At 44.5% G+C, this 21,367-nt stretch overlaps 1 protein-coding gene across 1 annotated transcript in view; it reads right to left on the bottom strand.

Moving 5' to 3' along the window:
• WDR3 (WD repeat domain 3) overlaps nucleotides 1-21,367 on the bottom strand; it is a gene marked incomplete at its 5' end in the record, with an annotated part of 1,037,507 nt that overhangs the window by 278,553 nt on the left and 737,587 nt on the right. The window contains 1 exon segment of the mRNA XM_044071482.1: nucleotides 7,364-7,414. Coding sequence (XP_043927417.1) covers nucleotides 7,364-7,414 — 51 coding nt within the window.

The raw sequence follows: 21,367 nt of genomic DNA, 5'->3' as shown, positions 1-21,367 counted from the left end.
TTTAAAGGAAGGGCAGCCTCTAGAATATCCCTAATGGGTAAGACTGTGTTTGTCCCAAGAGCTCTATAGAGGTAGTTGGCCCTCCAGGAAGAGTTATTTCTGACAAAGGACCTAACAGATCTAAGATGAAGCCACCTATGGACATAATCATCATCTACTAATCTTGTAAGATGGTCCTCCAAGTTGTGGCAAACTCAGAAAGCTTACTCTCTGGCACTGACTGCAATCAGGGTTGTTGCTGATAAGGTGGTGGAGATATCCTCCTAGGAAAGGCAAGCACAGCTGGAGGTAATGTCTGATGTCTGACAAATCTCCTTTACTTGTCAGGCTGGCATGAATATAGAAACAGGGGCTAGGGGGATTTATAAAAATCTGCAGAAGCGAGGGCATGATTCATCTTCTGGTGGTCTTACAAGCAAAGACAAATTCCCAGTGAAAGAACATGTAGAACAGCCAGCCTGAGCTCTAACTTAACCAGGTCATCCTGCACAAGCAAGTGTCTAAGCTCGATTCTTTACCTAACATATCAAGGCAATCAAAATTACAGTGTGCTACAAGACAGCCAGTTGTGGAGGCCATCACAAAAGGGTCCCGACCAGCTCATCCAGATTCAGGAAGGGCTGGAGCCTTTTCTACTGCCTGATCCGCAAGAAGGTCAGGCACTTAGACAGCAGAAAGAAGAAGCTGAGATACCCAAGTCCCAAAGTGCAGAGGAAAAAAAAACATTCTTGCCCACATAGTCCAAGATTTTAGACTTCTTAATTGGCAAGCAAGGTAGCAAACGATTCCCCTCTCTGAAAAATATGCTGCAAACAGTGCAAACAGAATGTCTCAAAAATATCACACTCTACTTAACCAAGGGCTTTTACAGAGCATAGACCTTCTTGCCATCTGAAGAAGAAGTGTGCATCTTTTCAGGCTGCATAAACTGCATCCTTAAACAGAGCATCCATAGATTGGATATAGCTGTAGGCCACTCTTCCTCCACCTCTTCCACAGGCTAACTGACACATTTCCTGGGAGAAGGAACAGGGACCAGAGACGAGCCAATGATGAACATCAGAAGTTTGAATGTTTCTCCAAAGTAGAGGCCATCTTGGAGGCAGTTTAACTGACATTGTCCATTGCACAGGTAAAGGCCTCCGAGTTGTCTAACACTCATTCCAAAGAACTCTGAGGCAGACTGGAAGAAATTCTCCCTGCCTCAGTACCAGTCTAGGCAAGATCATGAACCATCGGCTGGCATGGATATGGAAGTCATCCATAAGGGGCAAATACTGGGTGCTAAGTGACAAAACACTAGCTATCAGAGATGTGATGCCAAAAGCAACACAGGAACATTTAAATGTTTGGGCTGATGCAGATGCAATTACCTAAGAATGCATTCCTACACCTGTAAGATCCATCAAAAAAATGTCTGATGTCAAGGATCTGTCCAATAATCCTTAAAGTAGGATGCCTTGATAGTTACTGAACCCTGATAGATCTGGATCGAAGAGTCTTCTCCTCTGTTCTGAATGCATCTGTGAAGCTATTATCAAGGAAATCATGAGAATGTGCCCCCCAGAAGCATCCAGCTGTCACAGTGCTCTCTGGCCATTTAATTTGGGGAAGAGCACTGTTTACACATACCAAAACAGATGCTGAGATGATGCTAGGCATAAACTTGAGCCTTCTTGAGTAAAGAAAGAGGCTGTAAAACCCAGGGACTCTGAGGCTGTCTTAAAGATAGGCTTAGGTGAATGGGATACCTGCATGTTTTTCTTTCTGCTTATGCTCAGCATAAGACTTGACGGATCCTACCACTGTTGCTTGCACCAGGCAAAGCAAGTCAAACGTTTGCCTCTCCTGTGTCTTTTAGAGCCAGGGTTTGAAATTCTATAGCTCTTATTGCACTACTTCACATTCTGCTCCTCTCATAAGAAGCAAAGACAACACTAGTCTGAGTCTTGGCTCCTGATCGAATAGCAACACTTTTTCTAAGCTTAAGTTTCCTGGCTGTTGAGAATTGAAACTTTCTTTTCAGACTAAGAGATGACTTGGATAGGGTTATTAGAGGGCATGCTTGAATAGCTTAGCTATTCAAGGGTGGGGTACTTTTCCTCCCATTGATTGTACAGATTATTTTTTTAATAAAATGTTGATCTATTATTTCTTTTTTCTTTCTTATTGGGTGTCTGCAACTTATAGAACTATTGCTTTATTGGATGAAATCAAGTCACTCTCTCTAGTAATTTTTTCATTCTCTCTGGTAAAATTACAAATAAATGGCTAAAAACTTTGTAAATAATAGCTTATGTATGAAATGTATTTCCATTAATGTTAATAGCTTAAACAATAGCAGTAAAAGGGGAAGTCTAATTCAAATTTTGAAAATCTTTAATGCATAGATTATATTCTTACAGGAAAAACATCTTTTACAAGAAGAGTTAGACAGATTAAATTTTAGCAATTATACAGTCTTAGATAGCTCACATCATAAAAAAAGACTCTTTGGAAAAATTTCACTTTAATGTCCAAGATTTTAAATGCTTAGCAAGATAAGTCAGCAATGCTTTGTATGGTAACATTAGAGATAAATAGAAAACTATACACTCTAGTGAATCTTTATTGAATACCTGGCCTATGACTTAAAGTAGTTAAGCAGCAGATGGAAGACATTACTCAACATTCTAAAGGAAATGTAATACTTGCTGGGGATTTTAACTGTATACTGAACGACAGTGATACAAACACTGTAAATACACATAGAAAACAGCAACATCTAGGGCTTTATCTGACTTCACTGACATGTTTTATATAGTGGATATAAACAAATATGCTAATTTGGATTCCTTGTTTTTTTACATACTACTCTTATCATCATGGCACTCATTCAAGAACTGATGGAGTATATAAATCAAGGAACTTGGCTATAAAGTTAGACAAAGTTAAAGTAGTTACATGTCCAATTTCAGACCACAATGCCATTACATTTGATTTAGAAGTAAACTAAAGTCAAAAGTTAGCTATTACTAAACACGTTCTTATAGGTTCATAGGTTGGTACTAGGCTATCGGCCCTAGGGCCTATACAAGCCTTGCCATAACAATTCCCTGGCTATTTCTTCCCACACGATTTACTTCCCTGGACCCCTGTCTAGCACGGCGAATGACGTGATCCCCGGGGTGAACTTCCTTTCTCCCATCCAATCGTCTTATATAACACAATTAAAAGATTTTAAGGAGTTTTATATTAAAGAAATTTAAATGTTTTTAGAAATTAACTACACTGAAGATTCTTCAAAAGTATATGTATGGGACTCACTGAAGCGATATTTATATGGCAACACTCTAACATGGTATATTAACAAGAGAAGACAATGGAATAAAAATTTACTGGACTTACAAATATTGATAAGATAAAACTTAACATTCAAAAAGGGAAGAAACACTTAACTAATGAATTGGAAGAGTTAAATAAAAAATATTTAGAAATATTGCATCATAAAAACATGACACATCTAGAGACGATTAATTGTAGTTCTTATTCAATGAATCCTAGATATCAGAAAAGAACAGCTAACAGAACTAAAAAGATAATAAAGTTAAATCAGATAAAATAAATACATATTACAGGCACCAATAAAAAAGTATCAGATTTAGGAGGAATATTGGAAGCCTTTAAAATACATTTCTATAATATTAATTCGCAAAGTATAAAAGTAGAACCTTTAAACAGAATAAGATCTTTTTTGAAGGAAAATATCAAAACTAAGTTATTAGAACAACATATAAAATTAATTGATAAATAATAATGAATGAGCTTAAACCTCATATTAATAAATTAAAACTTAATAAAGCTCCTGGTACAGACAATATTATTCCAGAAATGCTCATATTACTAACCAAAGAAACTTCAGTACTATTATTAAACGTGTTTAATTTAGTAATGGAAGGTTTTGATAAACCTCCTTCTTGGAAATATAAAGTTGTTGTTGTGTCTTTCGGATTTTTCCCGGTTAAGGGTCGCCACAGCGGAACTCCGGTCCGCTAATGATTGATAGTTGATTTTTACATGCCGAGTTACCAGCCCTGATGCACAACCTTCAACGAAGTTACGCCCATTCACGCATGTCTCCACGCAGAAGACGCTCTAGCTGAGAATTGAACCGGACAGCGTCTTACTGTGAGGCGACAACGCTACTGCAGCACCACCACCGTGGGTTCCTTGGAAATATACAGTAATATCTCAAATTATGAAATCAGAGAAAGTGCAAATGAATGTTCTTCTTATAGACCTATTATCTCTATTAAATATTGATTATGAAATATTTATGGTAATTCACAATGACAGGATTAAACAGTTTCTTTATTTGTTAATAGATGAGGACCAAACTGGTTTCATATATGGTAGAACTACTTTTGGCAGTATTAAAAGAATCCTTACATTCATTGATTATATAACTCTCAAAAAAAAGAAATATGACCCTGGTGAGTCTATATATAAACAATGCATTTGATTCAGTTAATTGGAATTACTCAATATTAGCCCTAAAAGAATGTTTGTTCACATAAGTTTGCACAGTTAATAAAATCGCTTTCTGAAAATTCTTCAGCCTATGTTAAGACTGGTTCATGTCTTTCTACCACTATAACAATAACTAAAGGTAGGGTCGTCCTTCATCCCCACTATTGTTTGCTTTGGTCACAGAACCCTTCGCAATCTATATCATGATAAGTTTGAATATTAAAGGTATACAAATTAGGAACACACGAGAAATGAAGATTCAGCTCTTTTAACCAAAAGAATGTGCAACATGAACAACACAAATAGTAAACTATTAATCCCCTATTTTAATAAAGTTATTTTCCACTGGTTTTACTGCCTGCTTTGCTGACTATGACACTTCTGGGATTAAAAGATTCAGCTCTTTGCTGATAACATCTTAATAACCCTAAATGTCAGTGATAAATCATGAATAGCATTATTGAAGTCAATTGATTTTTTTTTCAGAACTTTACTGGCCTTACATTTAATGAAGGTAAAACAAAGTTGTTGCTTACAAATTCTGATAAAAAAGATTTAAACAATTTTTTTTCAATATATACCTCTTGATAAATCAAATATCTAGAGATTACATTAACCAATGAATGAAATAAATATCACTAATTATAATATATTAAAACATTTAAATACTCATACAAAAATGGAACAAATTCTTTTTTACTATAGAGGATAGACTTTATATAATTAAAATGATGACTTTTCCAAAAATATTATATCTTCTACAAGCCACCTCTATTTTCCCTTCTAAAAAAACATATAAATCAATTTAATAAAATAATGCTAAATTTCTTATGGCATCCTAACAAACCCAGACTAGCTATTAATCACCACATAAGTGACTGGGAGGTGGGGGGGCATAAATCTTCCTGATATTGTTGAGATCTATGTACTGTCATCTATCATAACGACAATATCTTTATTTTTAAATACTACATATTCAGCTATATGGAAACAACTGCAATAAAGCATCTAGTTAAATTCAAGTCATTCAGTGTCGCCTCAACACACAGATATGGTATCTATTAATGTTCTTTGGATCGTGAGAGAATGTATAGCCAATAATAATAACAAGCATATAATGTCTAAATTTATGTCTGAAACATTAAAGTGTTCAGTAACTATCCAAGTAAAAATTCTGATATTAAAGCAATGGCATTTATGCTATTTCCTATTGCCTGTGCTAAGAATAAAATTAACACCTTTGATGTAGCTACAATCAAAATTTAAAAGAAAAGGATTTAATATATTGGCATCAATAGATACTAACTGACAGACTTTTAACAATGCAACAAGTTAACAATAAATTTAATTTAGATAGCAACATCTGGTTAGTAGTATAGGATCTGCGACAATATGTTATAAGCAGATTAGAGTTAATGAATCCAACCACTAGGCAAAAAGTTCCTAGGTTTACAGAACATCTGTTTTAGGAAATCATATTGTTCAAAGAAAAATATATTTGTCAAATATTTATAAAACAGTTAAAAGTACAAAAATATATTGCAGAGAAAAATTTGGGGATTATTATAAAGTAATTAATAATGTTCCTAATAATAATGATAAAAGATTAATACTTGTATACTCTCATCAAACTTCCCTGTCAATTCAATGGAGGTTATTTTCATGGAAATTTCTTCATACAACTTTTATAACACCTCATAAAAGTGAGTTAATGTTTAAGCAAGAAATAGGATGTTGGAGGTACAAAATGGAAGTTAAAGGCCAATTGGCAACATCTGTCTTTTGATCGCTACTTGCTTAAACTTTTTGGAATAAAATAAATTATTTTTTACAAACAGTATTTAATGATACCTTCCAGCTATCTAAATCTTTAATTTTGTTTAATGCACCTATACCACCATGCATTTTTAGATCACAATTTTGACTTTTATGGACACTTCTAGCTATTGCTCGCAAGATAATTACAATTAATTGGAAGAGCGAGTCATCTCCAACATTTAAAGACTTCAAAAACATGGTGTTTGCGGTTTCTCAAATGGAATTAACCATTAAGAAGAGAATGGAAAGGATCACCTCCTATTACATCTTGGCAAAAAGTTGTGGAAATATTAGAGAGAAGTGACTGACATATTGTATGAACTTAACTCATTTATTAAAGACAAACTGTGTTTGTTAGTTTAGGCGCCCATGTAAATAGTTGGTTTTGTTGGTGTGATGTTCTTTTTTTATATGATTTTTTTCTATTAACCTAAAATATTTATTTTTTATTTCACTTTGATATAATTAATCATATTTAAAAAAAACAAAACAAAACATTTCAATAAAAATATCTGAAGTCTGAAAATTAAAACTTTCTTGTAGCAGTTAATGACGTCTCAATTATGAGAGTGGCAAGAAAGAATCAGAAGGCTAAGAGGGGGGAGCTAGGCTCTCATGCCGAGGATGGGATATAACATGACAGAAGGAGGGCCTGTATATTCCCATGTGTAGCAACTTCTTAGAAAAGCAGCCTGACTAAAAACAGAAGGTAAAGGTATCCAAATCAGACATACCCACTGAACAGTACTCCAGATGTAAGATCCAAGGAGCCTGTGGTAATGCAAAAGCAATGAAAGTACAATGACACACAACAAGAGACAATAACTGCAGACATTTTTAAAACATCAAAAAATGAAGACATGTCTAAACTAGCAATACTGAAAAGTATGTACCTTAAACAAACTGAAATATCCAAACTGATGAAGATTAAATATCTGTTAACATTTATTCAATAAGAAGGAATCAGAAGTTTTCCAAAATTGCAACTGGTATGTAACATGTAGCTGTATCAAACAGCAGCAAATACAATTCTTACCACTGGCTCATCTCCTTTTCCCAGACTTTCTTCAAATTCTGTCTCTCTTTGCTGTAAATAAAGAAGAACAGATCAGAAAATGGAATCCTGTTCCTTAAATCCCTAATATTAAAAACATGACGTTTGTAACATACAGTGGAGTATTGAAAAACAAAAGTAACATAACACAACACAATGAAACTATGAGGCAATATGCTCAGAAAAGACCATTTTCATGCTACTGCACCTGCACTGTTTCTTACTTGACCTGAAGTTCTGCAGATTTTTCAGTACTACATAGTAAAGACTAAATTATAAGTTATGATAACATTGTAATTCTCAATAAGTTTGCACCTTACTGAAAAAAAAAGCCACATGAAAGGTGATCTTAAATTATTAGCACAGAAAAGACCACATGAGAAGTTGTGATAACGTTCAACTGAATATGCTGGCACTACTGTTAACTGAGAAAAGGTCATATAAGATGAAATATCCAACTTTTATCAACATCCCAAACTCTTACTCCAGACTTCTTTTCGATCAAGTCAGGTATAATCTCTATATCCATTTCAAACTGACCATCACATAATTCTATCAAAAACTGTGAAGCACAGGCACACAAGTAGGGACATATTAAGCTGATCTCAGAAGCAGGCAACTCATGGAATCCCTTACGAAACTAAAATCTGGTGAATGGGACAAAGAACATGATGCAGTAACCACTCACTAGAAAGGTTACATCGAGCAAATTTAATACTGTGTAACAGTCTAAGAAAGTTTACTAGAGACAGTCTACCTAAACTTTTGTAAGGAAATAAGAAGTTATGTACCTACCATAACGTTCCATGTTAGTTGTCTTCTCGCCTTCCTTCTTGCTGGTTGGGTTCGGAGCCGATCCTCGGCTCCAACTCGGCCATCTACTAAAGCTTGAGAGCTATTTACTGGCTCGAGGCCTCCCCTTAACCCAAAATGCTTGGCGCTAGATACCCAGATCTTGTTTGGCAGAGCTAACACCATAGAAAAAATTTTAAGGACACCTGTTCAAAATACAAGGTTTACCTACAGTACTAAAACAGAGGAGGACATAACCCAGATAAGACTCAGGCGGAGGAAGAAGGCCTCAAAAAGGGACTCTTTTCGGTCTGTCCAGGCTAGGGGGATGGAGGGTGGGACGCAAGAAAGAAGGCGAGAAGAAGACAACTAACATGGAACGTTATGGTAGGTACATAACTTCTTAATGTTAAGTTGTCTATCTCGCCTTCATTCTTGCTGGTTGGGACAGCGTCCCTAGCACCTTAGTGCTGGGTGGCTCATCGGAACAGACTCTTGAGCACAGTGGAACCAAAATTAGCTCTACTCCTAGAGACCATATCCAGCTTACAATGTGAAATGAAGGTATGAGGAGTGGCCCATGTGGCTGCAGCACAAATAGATTCCATTGGTAGTCTAGCTTGAAAAGCTACCGAAGTAGCTAACGCTCTGGTGGAATGACCTTTAGGTTTAGTAGGGAGTTCTTTATGTCTCAGCTGATAAATCAAAGTAATAATAGAGGACAACCACCTGGATAAGGTTACTTTAGAAACTGGCAGGCCCTGTTTGCCCTCAGCATAGGACAGGAAGAGTTGGTCGATTTTCTTGTTTGCTTAGTCCTGTCCAAATAAAAACGTAATTGCCTATGAACGTCCAATTGGTGTAATTAGAAGTTATGTACTCACCATAACGTTCCATCTGAGTAGGTAGTTTCATTTGTCTGCAACCTGTGGGTCTTGAATCCGATATCGGATCCAAGCCGGCAACTTGTTTCAAGCTAATGGATCCGAGCTCCTAGCTCCTCCCTTCACCCATAATCCCCTGCTAAACCTCCATGACCTCAGATCGAGTTTGCCCCTCAATATATACCCAACAAAATGGTATCCAACTACCAGTAGATCCGAAGAAGGCCAGGGGGAAGGAGGAGGGATGGTTGCAGACAAATGAAACTACCTACTCAGATGGAATGTTATGGTGAGTACATAACTTCTAAATCTGAAGTAGGAAGTTCATTTGTCAGCAACCTGTGGGACGGAGTCCCCAGCTACCTGCACCTTGGGTGGCCATCATGGAAGGATATTACGAAGCACCGCAGAGACAAAGGATGCTCTCCCTCTAGAAAGCACGTCTAGTTTGTAGTGGTTAATAAAGGTATGAGATGAAGCCCAAGTGGCTGCAGAACAAATATCATCCAATGGAACTCTAGACTTGAAGGCCGCAGAGGTAGAAATGGAGCGGGTGGAATGAGCATGAACTCCTTCGGGTGCGGGTCTACCCGAGGCTTGATACGCCAATAGGATACATTGAGAAATCCAGCGTGATAAAGATACTTTTGAGATAGCTTTCCCCAAGTTAAATTTGGCAAAGGAAACGAACAGCTGATCGGATTGTCTATGGCCAGCTGTCCTATGAGTATAAAAACGAAGCTGCCTATGAACATCTAATGAGTGCAGCTTGTACTCTCCCTTATTCTGATATTTAGGGAAGAAGACCGGTAAATTTATGGATTGATTTATGTTGGTTTCTGATGCTATTTTGGGATGAAAAGAGGGATTGATCCTGAGGTACACTCTATCTGGGTGAAAGATCAGGTAAGGAGGCTTCACCGAGAGAGCTTGAAGCTCCGACACTCTTTTTGCTGAAGTGATGGCTACAAGGAATGCTGTTTTCCATGACAAGAATTTGAGATCTACTGAAGCAGCGGGTTCAAAGGGTGGAGCAGTCAAGGCTTGAAGAACTAGTGTAAGATCCCAGGGTGGCACGGCTTCCTTTACAGGGGGTCTAAGTAAAAAGGTGACCTTAAGAAAGGTTTTACACAATTTGGCCGACATCAAAGGCCCTGTATCATGTCCCACATGGTAATGTGATATGGCTGCCAATTGCACTTTGACAGTTGAACAACTAGCACCTTCCTGAAAGAGTTCAGTTAGGAAGTCTAATATAGATGGAAGAGGAGCCGTAAAGGGATCTAGATCATGATGCTCCGCCCAGATGGAAAAACGTTTCCATTTACTGTGATACACTTTCCTGGTGGAGGGCTTATGCGCTGCCACGAGGATAGCTTTGACTGGTGAAGAGATACTGGGAGTCCTAACTAGGAGTGGAACTGGAGCAACCAAGCTGTCAGTTTCAGATTGTCCAGGTTTGGGGTCGGTAAGTTCGACGGATGGGAGATGAGATCCGGAGTGGGATCTAGAATCCAAGGGTGATTCACAAGGTGAGACCACAGGTAAGGGAACCAAATTTGCCGAGGCCAGAATGGGGCAATGAGGATCATCCTGCTCCCCAACCATGAGGCTTTCTGTAAGAGCTGTAGCATTAGTGGTAGAGGAGGATAGGCATAGAGTAGACCGGGTGGCCAAGCATGCACCAGAGCGTCTCCTGGAGTTTCCCCTGGAGGGGGGATTAGAGCGAAGAAATTGCCACATTTGGTGTTTGATGGAGACGCAAAAAGATCGCAGCAGGGTTGCCCCCATGTTGCGAATATCTGCTTCGCTACTAGTGGATTGAGAGACCACTGCAGGGGTAAGAAGGGTGCGACTGAGCTTGTCTGCTAGGATGTTGGTCCTCCCCGGAATGTGCGCTGCAATCAGAAAGCGGTTGGAGGAGATCGCCCATTCCCACACTCTCATGGCTTCATGGCATAGAGGGTAAGATCTGGTTCCCCCCTGTTTGTTGATGTACCAGACCACCGACATGTTGTCCGACTGAATTGCAATCGTTCCTATGGGGAGGAGATCCTGAAGTGCTTGCAACGCAAACAGCACCACTCTCATCTCCAGAATGTTGATATGCAGGGAGGTCTCTGTATCGTTCCACATGCCTTGGACTGTCCTGCCCGAATAATGCCCCCCCCCACCTGAGGCGGGAAGCGTCCGTGGTCACCGTGGGGAGAGGTGCAGAAGGGACGGCCCGTATGGAGGTTCGAGGCTTGGAGCCACCACAGTAGTGCCCTCCTGCAAGCCTTGCTGATAGCAATGGGATAGTGGAGAGGAAGGGATAGAAAAGACCATTGCACTAGAAGAGTACATTGCAGTACCCGCATGTTCAAACGGGCGCATGGAAGGAGTGTAATCGCTGCCGCCAAGGAGCCTAGTGCCCTCAGAACCAATTCCGCTGGTGAAGTCTCTGATTGGAGGATAGCCCGCACATGGAGTTGTAAGTTCCGGATTCTCTCGGGAGTTAGGAAGGCTCGCAACTCTCTGGTGTCTATTCTGGCACCTATGAATTCTATGACCCGCATTGGAGCTAGAAGAGATTTGTCAACGTTGATAGTAATGCCTAACTGTGGGGCTAGACAGAGAAAGAAGTCTCTGGCTGAGCAAAGTAGATGCCTTGTTGGTGCGGTCAGGAGCCAGTCGTCCAGGTACGGAAAGACCTGTATTCCCTGGAGTCTCAGGTGGGCCACAATCACTGCTAATACCTTGGTGAACACCCTGGGGGCTGTGGTGAGGCCAAAGGGAAGGACCCTGAACTGGTAGTGACTGGCCCCCAGCCGGAAGCGAAGGAACCTCCTGGATCGTCTGTCCATTAAAATGTGGTAGTACGCATCCTTGAGGTCTATGGAGCACATCCAATCATTCTCCCTTAAAAGGGGGAGAAGAGATTGAAGAGTGACCATTCGGAATTTTTCCTTGGTTACTGACAGGTTCAAGCGGGAAAGGTCTAGGATTGGTCTCAAGTCCCCTGTCTTTTTTGGCACCAAAAAGAACCTGGAGTAGAACCCTAATCCGAGCTGGTCTTGGGGGACGGGCTGGATGGCTCTTTTTCTTAGTAGCTGCTGAATTTCTGCAGCTACGGCCTCCCTCTGATCGGGTGGTACATCGGGGAGGTTCTTGGATTTGGGGACATGGAGTAACAGTATTTTGTACCCTCTGGATATAATGCGAAGCACCCAGCGGTCTGTCGTGATGGACTCCCATGCCGCTAGGTGTTTCGAGAAGCGCCCCCCCACCCGACTGCCTCCAGAGTGGAGCAGCCGGGCAACCCCTCAGCGCTGCTGCGCGGGCTGTTCAGAGAAAGGTTCTCTGGACCCAAAGTTTCTCAGAGCCCCTCTGCCCCTAGGGCGGCGTCCTCCCTGTCCTCCTCTGCCACGGTAGGACTGGTTGTCCAGAGCGGGTTGGGAATGTTGTGATTTTCGGAACCACATCTTCTTCTGACCCTTTTGGTTCCTCGAAAAGGACCGCTGGGGAGCAGAGAAGCGGACTCCGATGGCAGACAACGTCTTCCCGTCCTTCTCACTCTGGACAAGTGTCTCGCGAACTGTTTTGCCAAACAGGGCAGAACCATCGAAAGGGGCGTTCGCAAAGGACGCTTTAAAGGGCTCCGCAAAGTCACAATGACGGAGCCAGGCCTGACGTCTCATGACTAGGCCTGCTCCGCTAGCCCTAGCGGCTCCCTCTGTGGCATGGGACAATAGCCGCATAGAGGTGTTTGAAATTGATCTCAGAGTGGCCATTCGGGTGGAGTACAACTGCTTGTCATCCTCCGACATGGACTCAGGGGGGATGCAGTGTATTCTTTGATAAGATCCTGCAGTATCCTGATGACATGTGCCATATAGTTCAGAGACCTTACCGAGAAGGTCGCTGAACTAAAAACTCGCTTCCCTAAGCGGTCCATCAAACGGGACTCTTTGCTCGGTGGATGGACTGAGGGGCTCTCCTGAGCCAATTCCCTCTTCGTGGCTGCCGCCGTCAACATGGCATCTACGGGGGGCCCCTTACTTCAATGTGATCAGTCTGAGGGGGGGGGGGGGGCTAAGTATTTTATCCGGGTGTTTAGGTATTGGCTCCACGGTGTCCGGATCCTTCCACGCCCTGGTGGTAATGAAGTCCACCAGGGGGTCAGCCGGAGGGGACACCCAAGAGGTAGATGGGCCTGCCTCGAATGCCTCCAGAAACACGGACTCGTCAGAGGAAGACTTGGGGGCAGACCACCCGCCTCTGATCCTCAGCATCTCCATGATGTCTCCAAAGGAGACATCCTCAGGGGGGCGATCTTTGGAAGCCTTCCCCTTCCTCCAAGTCCGTGTCCTCGGTTAAGGACTCAGGGGAGTCCACGTGCCTCCTTTTGCACTTATGCTTGCGGGGCACTTCCTCGGGGGGGCTGTCCGAGGAGGCCTCGCCAGCAACATCTTGTTTCAATGGAACCATCTGTGACATCGAAGCAGGCTGTCCCTTTGGCCGGGTGATGGAAGCCTGGCCCAGCAGAGAGTGAGTGCAGGGAGGAGCTGATACAAGGACCGGGGGTCCGGATGCTCTCAACAGAGCCCTCTCCACAACATCGAAGGCCGAGGGAGAGCCACTCTCTATTGGATCCGAAAGTCGGCTCCCACTCGGATCCGATGAAGGGATCGGAGCCAGCGCCGACACCATCGGATCCGAAGGACCAGTGCGCTCCGACCTGGACGGAGCCGAAGGCACACTGAATCCCCCGGATCCGAAGCTCGGGCCACGGCTCAGAGAGGTCGGATCCGACAGGCTCGAGGGCAGGGTTGGATCCGAAGTAGCAAGGACTGTCGGCGCCGACCCACCCCCGGCTCCAACACTGCTCGGCTCCGAACCCGGATAGTGGGTCGGAGAAGGAGCAATAGGATGGAAAAAGGGTGTCGAGCTCCCCCCCGGAGTGGGGGGGGGAGGCAAGAGCACTCCCATCTGCAGCTGGGCCTGGATGAACCTTCGCATCATCCGGTCCAAGTCTGCATCGGACATACTAAAAGTAGATCTCGAAGAGGTCACCGAGGCAGGCCTGGAATGCCGCCTCGATGACCTCGACGGGGATCGGGTCTCCTCCTCCTCGGGCCCCGGGGAGAAGCAAGGGGATCAGAGCCGAGGAGGAGGAGACCTAGAAGCAGTGGAGGGAGAAGCCCGCTTAGCTGGTGGGGCCGAAACGGAGGTCTCGGCCCGCCGCTTGTGGTGCTTCTCCTCCGTTCTCTCCTGGCCTCCCTGTCCTCCGACACTTTAGCGGGAGTTTGAGTCCCGGATGGAGGAAGGGAGGCAGGAGTGGCAGCAACCACAGGCTGTGGTGGAGCCACGGGAGCAGCGGAGGCCGAAGCCGAGTCTGGGGGTAAAAGTCCCGCTAAGACCAGCTTCGACCTCCGCTCTTTCAGTGCCCTGGGGTTGAACGCTGCACAGATGGTACAGCCTGAGGTAAGGTGTTCAACCCCAAGGCACTGGACGCCTGAGTGTGGCCATCAGCCGGGGAGAGCTTATGGCCACACTCGGTACATTTAGAAAAGATGGCTTTTGGGGCCTCAGCCATACTTAAAAGAAGATAACTACACAAACACACAGGCCCCAAAAAAAAACACCACGCACACACTAACGACCAGCTTAAGGAGGGCAAAACTAAATAAAGTAAATATACTAAAGGGTACCTAACACTTACACACTTTTTATTTTTAAATAAAAAGGAAAATTTTGACAGAAAAACACAGTTAGTTACTACTTAGCTGATGAGCTCAAGGGAATCCAGCTATCCACAAGCGCGGCAAACTAGATCTGAGGTCATGGAGGGTTAGCAGGGGATTATGGGTGAAGGGAGGAGCTAGGAGCTCGGATCCATTAGCTTGAAACAAGTTGCCGGCTCGGATCCGATATCGGATCCAAGACCCACAGGTTGCTGACAAATGAACTTCCTACTTCAGATCTTTTGTTCAGCTTTGTTCGAATAGTTAGGAAAAAAGACAGGTAGATCAACAGCCTGATTCAGGTTTGTTTCAGAAGGTATCTTGGGCAGAAAAGAAGGATTAGTCCTGAGTGACACTCTATCCTTGTGAAACACAAGGCAAGGAGGACGAATACAGAGGGCTTGAAGCTCCAAAACTCTCCTAGCTGAGGTGATGGCTACTAAAAAGAGAGTCTTCCAGGAGAGTAATTTTAAGGAACAGGAAGCCGCAGGTTCAAAAGGAGGGAGAATCAAGGAAGCTATTATCAAGTTTAAATCCCACGGAGGCGGGGGATCTCTGACCAGGGGCCTAAGCAAAATAGCCCCTTTAAGAAAAGCCTTGCAAAGTTTGTTGGACATGATGCTGGTTTCTGACAGGCCAGCATGGAAATTTGCAATAGCAGCTAATTGGACCCTAATGGTGGCAGGCGAGGAACCAGCTTGAAAAAGTTCTGCTAGAAAATCTAGAACATGATGGACAGGGGCTGTAAAGGGGTCTATATTCCTAGCCTCTGCCCAGAAGGAGAAACATTTCCACTTACTAGCATAAGTCTTCCTGGTGGTAGATTTGTGCGAAGAAAGGATGATTTCAAGCACCTGCTGAGAAATATGTGGAAGCCTGGCTAAGGTTGGAAGTGGAGCAACCAAGCTGTGAGGTTGAGAGACTGAAGGGATTGTTGCAGCCCATCTGACTGATGGACCAAGAGGTCTGGCACTGGGTCCAGATTCCAAGGCTGCTCCAGCAGGTGACGATGCAGGAATGGGAACCAAATTTGTCAAGGCCAGTAAGGGGCAATGAGGATCATCCTGGATCCCAATGCGGTCGCCTTCTGAATTAGTTTGGGAATTAGGGGAAAAGGTGGAAATGCATACAGAAGACCCCGGGGCCAATAGTGAACTAGAGCGTCTCTGGGGGTGTGGCCGGGGAGGGGGAAGAGAGTGAAGAAATTGTCGCACTTGCTGTTGAGAGGAGTTGCGAAAAGGTTGCAGCAAGGTTGACCCCACCAGCGGAAAATTTTGTCCGCTACTGACTGATTGAGAGACCACTCCTGAGGCATGAGAATGGCTCTGCTTAGCCTGTCCGCTATGACGTTGGACTCCCGGGGATGTGCGCTGCTATCAGAAACCGTTGAGAGGAGATCACCCACTGCCAGAGTCTGAGTGCTTCTCGACATAAGGGATAGGACTTGGTTCCGCCCTGCTTGTTGATGTACCACACTACAGACATATTGTCTGTTTGAATTGCAATAGCCCCAGTGGGTAGAGAGTCCTGAAGAGCTTGCAATGCTAAAAGCACCGCTCTCATCTCCAAGACGTTCATGTGCAGGTGGTACTCTAGAGGTTGCCAAGTGCCCTGGACAGTCCTGCCCTGAAAATGCCCCCCCCCCGATCAGGGAGGCATCCATGGTCACCGTGGCAACAGGAGGAGGAAGAACAAATGGTCTGCCCTGGAGTACTAGAGGGGAGACCATCCACCAAGCCAGGTGATCTTTACATGATTGAGTGATTATCATGTTGTGAGACATCGGAAGTTGTTGAAAAGACCATTGGGTAAAGAGCATCCACTGAAGAATCCGCATGTGAAAACGAGCCAGGGGAACAAGTATGATTGCTGCTGCCATGAGACCCAAGGTTTTTAGTACAAATCTGGCCTGAATCCTCTTACACTGTAGTAAGACCAGTACATGTCGGCAAATGTTTGACACTCTGTCTAGAGGAAGTTTTGCAGACAGCTCTTTTGTATTTAATCTTGCGCCTATAAAGGTTATAGACTGACAAGGCGACAATGCAGACTTTTCGAAATTTATTGAGATACCTAGCTCGGAGCAAGTTTGGATGGTATAATCCCTGGCTCGCAGTAGCTGATGCCTGGTGGAAGCAGTAAGGAGCCAATTGTCTAGATATGGAAACACCTGGAATCCTCACCGTTTCAGGTGAGCCGTAACCACTGCCATGCATTTGGTGAACACCCTGGGGGCTGTGGTGAGACCAAAGGGCAGGGCTCTGAACTGATAGTGACTGTCTCCCAGCCGGAAGCGGAGAAACCTTCTGGAGCGCCTGTCCATTTTGATATGGTAGTACGCATCCTGAAGGTCTATGGAACACATCCAATTGTCCTGACCCAAAAAGGGTAGAATGGACTGAAGCGTGACCATCCGGAACTTCGTTCTTTGAACAGATTTGTTTAACCTGCTGAGATCCAAAATAGGTCTCCAGACCCCTGTCTTTTTTGGTACCAAAAAGAACTTGGGAGTAAATTCCGGATCCTTGCTGGTCTGCTGGGACTGGCTGGATGGCCCTTTTTTCTAGCAGTTTTGAAATTTCTAACACTGCTTGTTCCCATAGACCAGGTGGAACATCTGGAAGGGACTTGGTTGTTTGTACAGGGGTGTGGACAAAGGGGATTTTGTAACCCTCGGATATGAATGACCGTACCCATTTGTCTTGTTGTGAGGAGTTGCCAGGCTTCTGGGTACAGTGACAATCTTCCCCCGACTGCCTCCGAAGGTGGACAGTCAGGCAGCCCCTCAGGTGTGCTGAAAGGGTTTGTCAGAGAAAGATTCTCTGCTACCCTGATTTTGCAGACCCCCTCTGCCCCTCGGGCGGCATCTATTATTGTTCCCTCCCCTGCCCCTGGAGGGAAACTCGCCACGTGTGTCAGGCACGACTCCCTAGGGTTTCCGAAACCACATTTTTCCACTCTTCTGACCCTTAGGGTATGGTCTAGAGGGAGTAGAAAAACGGACTCCCATGGCAGAGAGAGTCTTGCCTTCCTGCTCACACCTGGTAAGGGTATCCTTCACCTGTGGTCCAAACAGGGCTGGACCATCGAAGGGGATATTGGTGAAGGACGCCTTAAAGGGGTCAGCAAAGTTACATAACTGCATCCAGGCATGTCTTCTCAAAGCCATGCCTGTACCTGCGGCCCTACTTGCCCCATCGGCTGCATAAGAAATGAGCCGCATGGAGGAGTTGATGATAGAGTTAAGAGTTGCCAACTGGGAGTTAATCTTATCCTGAATCCCTGCAGCATGGATCCTGAAGGGTATCACCCAGTTCCTTGAGAAGATCCCTTTGAAGACGGGTGAAATGGCACAGATAATTCAGTGACCGCATGGAAAAGGTCGCTGAGGAAAACATCCGCTTCCCGTACCTGTCCATTGTCCTAGACTCTTTATTAGGTGGATGGACAGGCACCAAAGGGTCAGCCAACTCCTTCTTAGCGGCTGCTGCCACCACCATGGCATCAACGGGGACACCTTTTGTCAAAAATGGTTTGTTGGGTGGGGCTGTAATGAACTTAGCTGGCCTGCGAGGAGTTGGTTCCACTGTGTCCGGGGCTAACCACGCCCTTCGAGCCACTACTTCCATGAGCGGGTTGAAGGGTGGAGACACCCAGGAGGTAGAAGTGCGAGAACCAAACGAGTCCAGGTATACCGACTCGTCCTCGGAAGGGTTAAGGGCAGTCCAGTTCCCCCTCTGCTTAAGGATCTCTAGGATGTCTGAAAAAGAGGCATCCTCAGAGGGGGAACTTGGGGACCCTTCTGAATCCTCCAAGTCAGTATCAGGCGTGACTGACTCGGGGGAGTCGACATGTTTCCTCTTACATTTTCTCTTCCGAGGGGGCTCCTCTGAATGATCAGGGGAGGCCTCGGAAGAGGAAGATACGCCCAATGGGGTGACCTGGAGCGTCTGTTCTCCACGCTTGGGGGTCAGGAGGGTGGACAGAGACCGATGCGGGCACCATGGGGGGAGGAGCCGAAGGGGCCGATCGAGGAGCCGACTCAGGAGTTGGCACGCTCCTCATGACCTCAAAGGCGCCCCTATCAGGCAGAGCAGAGGGTCCCCGCTCCAAAGAGACGTGAACCCCTGGCACTGAGCGGGACGGCTCCGAAGCCGATGTCGGGGCAGAGCTCACCTGCGTCGAAGCTCCAAGAGGAAAAACGTGGTTGGACAAGGGTCCGATGCCACTCACCCCCTCGGAGCCGACGAGGGAGTCCCGGCGCCAAGATCCCTCCAAGGAAGGAACCAATGAAGAGTTCGGAGCCGAAGATGGAGCCGAAAGATGTGGTATCGGCTCTGTTTCCAAGATTCGAGCCCCAACCAGTTCCGGCTCCGAACACACAAAGGGAGTCTGAGGAGGAACTGCTGAAGACACCGGGACAGCCACAGTCTGTTGAGAAGGGCTGGTTAACATCTACTGACCACCCTCTCCAAGTCATGATCAGATAACCTGGAGGACCGAGAGGAGTGGGACCTATGGCTTCGTTCTGACTGAAGCAACGGTGACCTCGGAGCCGAACGAACCGATTCTAAGGAAGGGGACCTAGAACGTTTTCGGCCCAACGATGGTTCCGACACTAAAGTTGGAGCCGATTGAGGTCTGGGGATGTCAGCTCCAGCCAGAGCTGAAGAGGAGGCAGATGCTCCGCCCGGCGATGGCTCCTAACTGGGAGCCAACGGCTTGGCGGGCTTTGAGGATTTCCCCGACTGAGGCTTCGCCGGGGATCCCTCTGGCTTAAGTAAGCCTCTCAAAATAAGCTTGTTCCTATGCTCCTGCAGGACTCTCGGGCTGAAGGCATGACAGACCGAGCAGGAGTCCTGCAGGTGTAGGGAACCAAGCAATAAACACAAGAAGTGTGACCGTCTGTCAGACACATCTTCTGACAGCACGAGTCACACTTCTTGAAGCCTGAAACTTTAGTATCCTTGGGCATACTGGCCTGGGGATACTAAAGAGAGAAAAATTAAACTAGTGCTTAAACAAGGCACATAGAAACACTCACACACCTGCACTAGTTAAGCTAATAATAATAACCACAAAAAGCTATCACACACACTTAATAACAACTATCCTTAATAAAAATATACAAATACTACAAGGCTAAACACTACTCCTATCGGTACAACAAGGGTGGGGTTAGCCACTAATAGAGAGAAACAGGGGGGGGGGGTAGAAACTCTCTAACAGAAAACGAGTTTCCTTAGTGGGACAAACTAGGGGATACACAGTCTAACTACACTACAAGGGAAAGACCATCTATATAGAAGAAAAATACAAGGTAAATATTAGCTAGTAATACAAAAAAAAAAAAAGGATTAATATGACCTGAGCCAGTAAAAGCGCAACCTCGTAGCTGAAGCGGCAAACAAGATCTGGGAATCTAGCGCCAAGCATTGTGGGATAAGGGGAGGCCTCAAGCCAGTAAATAGCTCTCGAGCTTTAGTAAATGGCCGAGTCGGAGCCGAGGATTGGCTCCGAACCCAACCAGCAAGAATGAAGGCGAGATAGACAACTTAACATCGGCTGTTCTGTACAGGTCTGCTGTAAATAATATATATGTACTTACCACATCATTTACCTGTGAGAAAGTCTTCCTAAGGTGGGTGAAAATTGGATATCCTCTCCTGCGATCACAGAGAAGAAGTTATGTTCTTACTATAATGCCCCAACTGTGTTCTCTGTCTTCATTCCATTAACCTCAGGCAGTGGGTTCAGATGCTCAGAACCAACCGGTCGCTTTCACACAGCTCAAGATTCCAAACGTGCGCTCCTCCTACCTACCCAAAATGCCTCGCTCCCCCCATGTTACCTCAGATCGAGTTTGCGCACCACAAAATGGTGTTCCTAACCAACATTAACTATAATACAAGAAAAAAGGAGATTAAGATGTGTGTGTGTGTGTGTGTGTGTGTGTACATATACATTACATCTCTCTCCCAACAACAGAACATCAGGAACTCGCCCAAAAAACAGAATTCCTAGAAACTTCTACTAGGCATCCCGAATAAATTTTGGATGGGGGAAGGGGGGTGGGAAGGTTAATGGAATGAAGCTGGACAACACAGATGGAACGTTATGGCAAGAACATAACTTCTTTATCTAATGTTGTCTAATTCATTCCATTAACCTGAGGACAGAGTCCCTAGCTACCGTAATCCAGGGTGGCCATTTAGGAAGGATTCTCTGAATTACAGCAGAACCAAAAGCACTTCTGCTCCTGGATATCAAGACCAATTTATAATCACTGACAAAGGTATGAGGGATTAACCAAGTAACAGCAGCACAAATGTCCTCAATAGAAACTCTGGACCAAAAACCATGAGACATGGCCAAGAACCTTGTAGAATGCGCCCGTACTAAACCTGGCAAGGGAATGCCTTTAGAAGAATAGATAAACCTAACACAATCTTTCAACCATATGGCTAAATAAACTTTGATCACTGCCTTACCTTTTTGGCATCTGAAAAGGAAACAAACTGATCACACTTTCCAAAGGATTTGGTTCTATAGATGTAAAAACAAAGTTGTCTATGCACATCAAG

This window comes from Protopterus annectens, chromosome 5.part0 (assembly GCF_019279795.1).
Source record: "Protopterus annectens isolate FY-2018-M chromosome 5.part0, PAN1.0, whole genome shotgun sequence".
Lineage (NCBI taxonomy): Eukaryota > Metazoa > Chordata > Ceratodontiformes > Protopteridae > Protopterus > Protopterus annectens.
This window is presented reverse-complemented; position numbering and strand designations above follow the sequence as displayed.